The 10,707-nt window shown below is 37.7% G+C and overlaps 1 protein-coding gene across 1 annotated transcript in view; it reads left to right on the forward strand.

Annotated features, from left to right (window-relative positions):
- The window catches only part of arglu1b (arginine and glutamate rich 1b), a 28,766-nt gene extending 19,850 nt beyond the window's left edge, over positions 1 to 8,916 (forward strand). Inside the window, exons 2-4 of the mRNA XM_043691181.1 lie at positions 860 to 1,085; positions 4,809 to 4,892; positions 8,025 to 8,916. Coding sequence (XP_043547116.1) covers positions 860 to 1,085; positions 4,809 to 4,892; positions 8,025 to 8,192 — 478 coding nt within the window. The 3' untranslated portion in view covers positions 8,193 to 8,916. The remainder of the gene's footprint in view (positions 1 to 859; positions 1,086 to 4,808; positions 4,893 to 8,024) is intronic.
- Positions 8,917 to 10,707: the final 1,791 nt, after the last annotated feature.

Raw genomic sequence — 10,707 nt, forward strand, 5'->3', positions numbered from 1 at the left:
TTCGTTTTGGTGAGTTGTTGTCTGAGAGTGGCTGTTGGTTTGTGTGCTGTTATAAGTCCTAGTGGTCGCAGTAGTCTGGCTGTCATTTCAGAGATGTTCTTGACGTATAGTAGTGTGGCTACTCCTTTGGGTTGTGGCATGTCCTCGTTCTGTTGTCTCTCCTTTAGGCATCTGTTGATGAAATTGCGAGGATATCCGTTTTTTGCAAATACCTTGTATAGGTGTTCCTCTTCTTCTTTTTGCAATTCTGGAGTGCTGCAGTGTGTTGTGGCCCTTTTGAACAGTGTCTTGATGCAACTTCGTTTGTGTGTATTGGGGTGGTTGCTTTCATAGTTCAGGACTTGGTCTGTGTGTGTGTGGCTTTCCTGTGTACCTTTGTGGTGAATTCTCCATTTGGTGTTCTCTGTACCCTCACGTCTAGGAATGGGAGTTGGTTGTCCTTTTCTTCCTCTCTCGTGAATCGGATTCCTGTGAGTGTGGAGTAGATCCGGTGTGTATTCTCTATTTCCGTGTTTTTAATGATTACAAAGGTGTCATCAACGTATCTGACCCAGAGTTGTTGTCTAATTAATCATTGGTCAGATCTCCAGTGGTGAATTCTCCTGCTCTCATTCAAAATAATTCTAAGGGCGCTTTTAACTTGCACCTGAGAGGGCTGAAGTTTTATTCACACTTTCAGCAGCTTCCTTAGTAATATGGTGCATAGTCAGCCTATGTTATGTGCAGTTGTGTATGGATTGGCCCACAATATTCTGATTTAGAATGGAGGCTACTACCCCCAGATTAATAGTAGAACTGTTTGTTCTTGGATTTTCTCACTTTTACATGCTTACTAATTGTTTTCTTTCCTTCACTTAAGTCGACAGCAGGAAATAGAAGAGAAGCTGATTGAGGAAGAAACTGCAAGAAGAGTGGAAGAACTTGTAGCCAAACGTGTGGAAGAAGAGTTGGAAAAACGTAAAGATGAGATTGAGCGTGAGGTACTCCGACGTGTCGAGGAGGCCAAGCGCATTATGGAAAAGCAACTGTTGGAGGAGCTTGAGCGGCAGCGGCATGCTGAGCTCGCTGCACAGAAAGCTAGAGAGGTAACGCTCGATCGTTGGAAAAGCAAACGACAGTCCATGGCAAAACTTTCAGTCGCAGTCAATGGTCACCACTTAATCTTCATCAGTAAATGGAATCAGAATACATCTTTCCCTTTTCCAGCAGTCTGCAGTACCATAGCTTTGTTTTTCATAAGTTGTATTTCTTCTGATGTACAAATGAACATTTTGTAATGGTTTGAGATGCTAAATGTAGTTTTTAATTAGGCTACACAAAGCATTGTTCCATGGCATTTGCTCTTTAAATTCAAGAACTTTTGGTAAAAAAAATACTAATGTGCCAGCATAATTTCTGTTGAAAATCTTTTCCCCACAATTGAGTTTAATTGAAACTTTTGCCATGGCTGCAGAATTTTTAACCTAACCACGCAAAAGCTTTTTTCCTTAAGGCTTTTCAGTCTCGCAATTTGCCCTTCATTTGTGTAAACACTTTGTATTTCATCCTTACTCCAAGTGGCTTAGTCTTTCCAAAGCTGAAGTAGGTCAATGTGGTTGAACTTGCAGTGCTTGCTCATGGCAAGTGGTTTATGTTTGCTATATATCCATCTTAAATCAGATTATAAAGGGGAAATTTTATCTTGAGGTTTCTGATATCAGCCTCCATTTTATTCAAAGGATTCTTGTGGGACTGGAGCTAGTCCTTTGTTACCCACCTCCAGCATGTAGTTATAAGTACCTATTTCTCCCAAGAGGGCTATTGGCGACTGGTGAGTCCCTCCTTGAAGCTAGACATCCTATATATTAAATGGTCATGGTATTAGAAGCTGGAAAATGTCTTCCTGTGAAATAGTGAATTGCTACTTCTGTTAATTTTGCTTGCACTCATCACCCCTGGATTCTGAAATGAAATGTTTAGTTATACAGAAAAGTGCAGTACCTAGCTGACCATTCAACTTCAAAACTTTTCACATTAACCGTTTGAATATAAAGTGACTTAGGGAAGTGGTGGTGCAGGGTCATTTCACTGGACAACAGGCTAGTATGTGGAAACATGGGTTTGAAGCTCACCATGGCAGATTTGAACTCAATAAAAATCTGGAATAAAAAGTTGGTTTAATGGTGACCATGTAACCCATTGTCAATTGTGTAAAAGTACTTTAGGGAGGGAGATCTGCGATATTCCAGATCCAAAGCTATGTGGTTGACTTTCTACCTGTGGGCAATTAGGAATGGGTGATAAATGAAGGCCGAGCTAACAAAGCCCTCATCCTGTGAATGTTTTACAAACCACCTCATTGATGTGTGCATTTTCCTTCAAGTAATACATTTAAACTTTAATGCCAGGCATTGTGTAGAATTAGGACTAAAGCAAGCAGTATAGTGCTTTATTTACCATATGGTGCAAGCAATCCAGTGTTGCTTTGTAAAGTTTTATACGGCATGTGGCCCTATGCATTTATGCTGACACCCTGTTCATACTGACCACAAAAGTTGAAGTCCCAGTTCCTTTTCTGTACATTCATGCCAAATATTTACAGGTCATGTCAATGACATTATAAAAAAAAATAATTTTCCTTTGTTTTATAATTATCAAAGGGTTTTATTATCTCTCTCAAACAGCCCCTGCCTTCGGGTAGGTGTAGTTTTTTTGTAGTTGATCAGATTTTCTGGTAAATGATGGAAGGAGAAAATGTCATAATCTCATGATTGTCAAATTGAAACCACAGACTTAAGTTTGGATCTTTGCTGCCCCTCTCCTTTTGTTTATTTCAGCATATTTGACTTTCATTTTATGCCTTCCTCTCTTCCCCTGCCTTCATATCTCAATTCAGACCACAAACGAGATCGAAGCCTAGTCTCAGACCTAATGCACAGCAGTCATATGACCTTAACACTCAAAAAGAAATCCACGTGTAAAGTTCCTTACTTTGTACAAGAGATAAAAAAAGTATACTGTAAGCTTTAATACCCCTCCTTTTCTGGAAGGTAAGAATGAATTGCATTTGTTTGTCTTATGCTGTGTCATGTTGACAAACGGCATTAGCACATTTAGTGATTGCCAGTACATCAACATTGATGACTAAGACTGTATATTATTGGCCTGAGGTCTTCAAAGGGATGGTGGTTAGTTTGTTTTGTTGATGAAGAAGTATTTGTTATTCCTCTAGAAATATAACCACCAGAACTTTGGTTACATTGACTTATGATGCATTTTACAAGTAATTACGTTTTGATACCTAAACTTGCAATTTCTTGCTTTAATCAGTTGACGTCGTGAAGGAGTGTTTTTTTTTGTTTACTCAGTTGGTCTGTCACAAAATTTTTCATTTCAGAATTTTCTTGTTTGCAGCCTTGAAGGGGAAATCATTCTACATTTTCTTTACATTGAATGCATCAAAGAGCAGCATAAAATGTATTAGGAAAATGCTACAGTTAATTTAAATGACATTTTATAAAATTAAAGACCTACAAATTGAGTTTATATTCTGAAACACTATTATAAGTTGCATGATAGCCAGTGCTGCCTTATTTTTGTGTTTTCATTTCATTTTAGTTGTAAGTGTTCAGCATATTGATATACTGTAAGATGATGTCTATTATGTTATAATTTGCATTCTAACTTATTTGTATCCAGGTATTTAAGTTCCAGGGTTGATGAGTGTCAGCTTGTAGCACATTACTAATCATAGTAAGATCATTTTTTTCATGTTTCTTCATAGTTTGCTTGGCTTCATGTTAACATTGTCATCCTACAGACAAAGGGCAAATTTCCTGGGCCATTCACAGTACAGAAAGTATAATTTTCCGTTCTGTGCACATTGAGAAATTGTAAACATTAAACACCTACTGGGTGTTTGCCTGAACTTTGTAGTGGAATGACCTTCAAACTTTCAAATGTATTTAGTAGCTGAAGTAGATCATAACAAAAATCTTTCGATCCCAAAATCAGTATAAATCGTTCAGCATTTACTCATTCCCTTGTAATAACAAAGCTCCTTGATTTGAAAAGTTGCTGGATCACAAATAGCTTAAATGGCACTTGATGTTCTCAGAACGGAACAAACCATCATTTCTTCTACTGTGAAAGGTGTTCTCAGTTCCACAGAAGGATGGATTAAAGTTTGTATTTTTCACTAACAGTAAATGTATCTTTCTTATTAATTGTTTGCCTTAGGAATGGTGATTTATATTGTTTCTTCTTACCGTAAACATCTGCATTCCTCAGCTCAGCCTACGTTGTGTTGTGTTTCTTGTTATTGGCTGAGCTGCTGATGCAGGTGTTGCCAAGCTAACAGTACAAATCAGTTTAAAGAGGAAGCTGGCGCATATGGCAGCCGAGGAGCACACTCTGCAGGACACTGGACGAGACAGTAAATATTCAACTTTTAATGCTGATTAATGGCGTTATAGGTAAAGAATACGTAGGTATTTGTAATAGCTGAGAAAAAACTCTATCTTTTTTATTTTTGTTAATGTAATTGGTAAAGTTTCTTTAGCAGTTGTATTGTGTGGTTTAAAAATAGTAATATCAGCAAGCCTGACAAAGGAGGGTTTGGGTCATTGCTGTTTGAGGGCTGGGGTGGGATGGTTTAAACCCAGGAAGAATTTAATTAGGGGCAAAATAGTTCACAAGAATGGCAATAAAAATGTGGCTGTCTTGGGCATAGTCAGAGGAAGGAAAGAATACTAAGGGAAGGAGCAGTTAGTGTAGATGCAATATTAAAATTATTTCTCTGTATTAACATTATATTGTCTCCTATTTAGGAGGAAGAACGAGCTAAACGAGAAGAACTTGAGCGAATATTGGAGGAAAATAATCGAAAAATAGCAGAAGCTCAAGCTAAATTGGTAGGTTTCAATAAGATTAAATTAATGTATTAAATGGAATTGAGCAAATCCTTCTCTTATTGTGAAAGATGTTCTCAATTCCATAGTAGGATAGATTAAAGCTTGTATTTTTCACTAAGCGTAATTGTATCTTAATTACTTGTCTTGGGAATGGTGATTTATAGTGTTGCTTACCATTAAACATTTGCATTCCTCTCTTCAGCCTGTATTGTGTTGAGTATTGGTGTTGACTGAGCTTCTTGATGCAGTTACCAAGCTAACAGTATAAATTTTTTTAAAAATGAAGATGGTGCATATGGCAGCTGAGGAGTCTTTACCTCTGTTTACCATAGAACATAAAGGTGGTATTCTTCTAACAGAACAGAAGGGTTTGACCTGATAAGAATGGCATATTGATATTAATTTCTTCCAAACATGAGAGTACCAGTTCATTATACTTAGTTACAGATGCAAAATATATGGCTGTCACCCTGTGAGGATAGAGGGATTATATATCCCTCTTTAGTCTTTTTTCACAAAGGAAGAATATTCTTTTGGGTTTCCTTACTTTATGGTTGCAGTGTACTTTAGTTCATTAAGGAACTTCTAAGTGTTAGCTACTCAATCCAATTATAGTAACTCCACTGTCACTGGCTCAGGTTATAGTTCATGTCATGTTTTCAAGTCTCTCAGTATCTATGACTCAATGCTGACTCAATGCATGTCTTCAGCCTTACTATTTGATACATTTCTGTGTTGGGTATCTCTGAGTTTGATGCAAATGAGTGCTTCACTGCTTGACTACTGAAGCTTCTAAAATCTGGTTCTCTAGCTAGACTACAGAGTTCTTGATTTTACACATGAATATTCCTTGTTAAAATTCGCAGCATTCTTGAGCATTTCTGTCTTCTCATCAGTTTTCTGATCTGGTGCGCACAACTAAGGCAATTGCATTGTGATTCGCACAGCTTTTCTCAACATCAATTACAAACTGGAATCAGCTTGCCAATTCAAATTAAGTAGCCAGAGTGCTGTGTTTGCTTACTGGAATTGATTGATTTTTTTGCTTCTTTCCAATGGACTGGGTTGTTGCTGAAAACATTTCATCTAGCTTCAAGTTCCTGAGCACGCACTTAACTCAAGAAAAAACAGTTGAACAGCTCCCCCTCCCCTCTGCCAAAACAACCTACTAAAGGGTGCAAGTTAATACGTTCTCAACTAAGATATGATCATTGTTGTATCCTTAACACCATATCAACCCAAGTACAGCCATCCTGTTTGGTCTCACTTCTAGTTCTTACTCAGACATTGCTCGAACCTATAAATGTTTGGCCTTGCCATTCAATTTGAAGTCTTTGTAAGAGGCAATAGCCAGTTCTCTACGGTAATTTATTTGACAATTGTTTATGATCCTTTGTGATTTAATATAGATGATATTGTCCAAGCAACAAAATAGTTATTTTAATGACAAATGGACTGTTGAAATCGAGGACCTTGACTTCAGGACTCTTATCTGGTTCTACTTGATTTAATTGAAAATGTCAAACTTTGGCCCAATTAACAAAGAATGGCTGAAGCTTAGACCTTGTTAGGCATGAACCTTTGCAGATATCATATTGTAATATTTCAGGATTTTCAAAAATTTCACAGTCTAGCGGTCAGTATGGTAGAATGTTTCATGGTACAGGATGGCGTGGACCTCTGCAAACTCCGAAGCAAGTCTCTTTAAGGGCAACGATAGATTTTTGGGGCAGATAAAATAGCTCTGTGATCACTAGGGTTTCAAACGATGTCCCTGTCATTACTAACAGCCTTTGCTGTAGTGGTATAGGGAAGGACTCAACGTACAGCAAATAGCTACTTATTTTGCAGTCTCCCTGTTTAAAATCCAAAAGTGTCCTTAAACAAGTTGTGTTGTGAATGTCAAGTAATAGAATTACAAATCAAGTTAAAAGTCCATGAGGTGCAGATGTGACAGGTTTATGAACTCGTGCAGAAACATAATTTGCTTTCAGCATCCAAAAAATTAAAACTATAGAGATGTTACATGGATGATATCTAAACATTAATGAATTCAATTGCAGTAATTCCATGTGAACACATGCGATCCAAGTATTGTGCAGGTCTATGACTATATATCAATGATTCATAAGACCCACTTACCCATGATTCTCAAGACTTAAGCTCCTGGGTCTTGGGAACAGACTTTTCAGCAATATGCATTTCACCTCTGATATTTCTTCTCATGGTATTATCTTGCCTCAATAATAACCTCACTTCTGATACCCAATTCAAAACCAGAGCTCATAGTTCTGAGTGATTAGTACCTTTGATACATTATTGAACACGTGCTACATTGTTGAAGGTAGTTTATTTGTTGCATTATCTATGTAGATGGATTTAGAGAATCCCAAAGGACTATTCAAATGAGAGCAGGTGTATTTTGATATCATGGTCAATATTTATCTCTCAGCTGACGCTTTGCATAATGTTTAATAATATTTATCTCACTTGTGGGATCTTGTGTGTAAACTGGCTGCTGCATTTCCCATTATGTCATTACTGAAAGCAATTCAAAAGTATTAAATGGGCTTTGGAGTATTTAGAAAATAAGAAAGACACAAGTTGTTAGAGTATATAAATGTGAGACCTTTTATATAAATTACACCAGGTCAAGCCTTGATTTCAAATTATAAATGGGCTCAATTTCCTTAGTCCTTTGGACATGAAGGTATATCCTGTGACAGCATGGATCTATACGGTACACTGATCTGAATTTTTTTTATTTTTTGTGTGACTGCTATCTGCCCAAAAGAATCAGAATTATGTGAATGTTTTCTGTTTTCAGTGGTGAATGAACTCTTGCCATTCAGAGGTTTTTCAGTTTGAAATAACAATACCAAGTTGTTTTCTTTTAATGTCTTGGTGAATGAAGGTATCTTGATGCCTTTTGAATCAGACAACTAAAGGATTGGCATCTAATATTGGTTTCCTCTATGACTTTTACTTAAATGTATCTCAGAAAATTGAAGTCATTTCAGATCAGGTTTGCCTGAGCTTGCTATTGTGACCCATTCTCAAAATTTCAACTTGTTTTCTGTAATGGAAACTGTTGATTTTTAAGCAATTGATTTTTAAAATTTGAATTTACAGGCTGAAGAGCAATTGAAAATTGTTGAAGAGCAAAGAAAAATCCATGAAGAAAGGATGAAGCTAGAGCAAGAAAGACAGCGCCAACAAAAGGAAGAACAAAAACTGATCCTGGGCAAGGGGAAGTCCAGGCCAAAGCTGTCCTTCTCACTGAAAAGTTCTGTTGGATAACTTTGTGCTTGTGTTCTTTTTTTTAACCTTGTAGCTTCATGTTGAAGTGTTTTTGGAAAAGACAAAGTTCGAATGATCAGATGTGGGCTGTGCTCTACAACATTTCTTAGCAGAATGAGAAATGTGATTTTAAAACTGAAATCCAACATCCTGTTTATCAGTACAATGGAACCCTGTATAGAGCATCTCTGATTTGTAGATGTAAAATGTTCTCAAACAAATCATCCTCATCAGTTTTCTTCACAAATTGACTGTAGTAGATTGGGACTTTGAAAGATTAAGGGATCTTCACAGAGATGATCTAAAGATGGGTTCCGCTGTCGTTAACTTAGCAAACCCAATGTGATGTAAATGTTAAGTAGTATTGGGATGATGTAGTAATATCAACTGTAAATGAAGCAAATTAGCAATGGTGCCCATTTTAAATTCATTTGTTTTTGATCTGTAATCAAAATTGATAGCCCGACAAACCCTGAATTAACCGTGGAGTCTGTCTGTGGTGTGTTAACAAATTCAATGCTGTTGTCTCTGGAATGGCTGCTGACATTCACAGGTAAGGAAACTCACCACATTCTGGGGGCAAGGAGAATTATTGTCTGGATCTGCAGTACACATACCTCTTAATGTTCTGATTTGTTTTCATCATTTAGCAAAAGTTAGCGTGCTTTTTTCCCCATATTGTAAATGTACAAACTACACAAATAAAAATAAGATTTTAAATGCACTATATGAATTATTTCTTTATTTAAAGAACTTTGGAAAACAGATTGCAACTGCTCTTCATTGTCTCACTGAGATTGTGAGAAAGTATATATACATGATACTGGCTAGTTATTGAACGTACTGATAAGTGTGCTGTTAGCATAAAGAAATTGTGACAATAACAAGCATGTGGTGAATTCTAACATCTTTACCAGTTGTTTTTCCCATGCTCCTATAGCACACTTTATTGTGGACAGAATAACAGCCTTAAACAATATGTGATACAAAGTCTGATAATACTTGTGATCTATAATTCTATTGTACATGGTGGTACTTTAAAACCCTACACTGATTCAGTGTCTGTCGAGGATTGTGTTTTATCACAGGATTTGTAGAAGCACTTGAGACTCTGCGTCACTTGTGCACAAAGCTTTTTGAACTAAAATAAATGCATGCAAGGAGATTGCCCATGGCACCAATGTATGAATATGCATATGAACAAAGGAGCAAGAGTCACCCCATTCAGCCCTTCAAGCCTACTCCCAATGGAACAAGACATGGCTGATCCGATTGTAGACTCTTTCATATTCTTTGCAACCCATTCAACCTCAATCCAAACATGGGAAAAGGAGCTGAATTACAGAGGGGAGGTGGGAGTAACTGCCCTTGACATCAGGACCATGTTTGCAAATAGCCGCTAGTCTCACTTGGTAATTGTACATTCCATTGAGAAACAAGAATCTATTTGGATTAGAGGTTAGCTGGGAAGCAGGCAAACATTGGAGCTCTAAATCAAGTTAAAAATATCTGTGGGGCAAAGGGAAACAAAGTTAACAGCACAGGATGTTCTGAGAAAGGTAGAATTTATGGAGGAGTAAATAAAGCTTGCAATGAGTGTTGCCACTATAATGAACAAAGGCATGGCGACAAGGAAAATCGAGAACCATAGTTGTAGCAAAAACAGAAATCGCTGGAAAAGCTCAGTAGATCAAGCAGCGTCTGTGGAGAGAAATCAGTTAACATTTTGGGTTCAGTGACCCATCCTCAGGACTGATGGTAGCTAGGAAAAGATTGTTTTTAAGCAGAAGATGGGGAATGGAGTAAGGAGTAAATGATAGGTGGAGATAGAGCTCAAAGAGAGAAGAACAGTTGAACTGGCAATGGTGTGGATAACAATCAGCCTTGGGAGAATGAATAGCTATAATAATAAATCTATTATTGGCTAACAATGGATTGTATGTATAGCAAACCATGTAATAAGGCTGGGTGTGTTTGGGTTGGGGAGAAAGTGAGGTCTGCAGATGCTGGAGATCAGAGCTGGAAATGTGTTGCTGGAAAAGCGCAGCAGGTCAGGCAGCATCCAGGGAACAGGAGAATCGACGTTTCGGGCATAAGCCCTTCTTTCCTGAAGAAGGGCTTATGCCCGAAATGTCGATTCTCCTGTTCCCTGGATGCTGCCTGACCTGCTGCGCTTTTCCAGCAACACATTTCCAGCTGTGTTTGGGTTGGGGTAAGGATATGGCTTTAAGCTCTTCAATTGTTGAATTCAAGACTTTGTACAGAAGGTTAGAGCACCCAAGTGGAAAATGAGGTGCTGCTCTTCCAGCTTGTCCTGAGCTGTGCTGCAGCACTGCAGCAATCCTGAGACAGATGTTGGCAAGGAACTTAGTGGTGTGTTGAAATGGCTACCTCATTTTCTTTGTCAGATCTATTACAATTCCATGACTTTCAAAAAAGCTATTTTGGTTGTGCTGCAAGTAGAAACTAGGAAGAAACTCAGGAATCATTAGAGGGGAAGGATAACACCATAGCA

The sequence above is a fragment of the Chiloscyllium plagiosum genome, chromosome 6, assembly GCF_004010195.1.
Source record: "Chiloscyllium plagiosum isolate BGI_BamShark_2017 chromosome 6, ASM401019v2, whole genome shotgun sequence".
NCBI lineage: Eukaryota > Metazoa > Chordata > Chondrichthyes > Orectolobiformes > Hemiscylliidae > Chiloscyllium > Chiloscyllium plagiosum.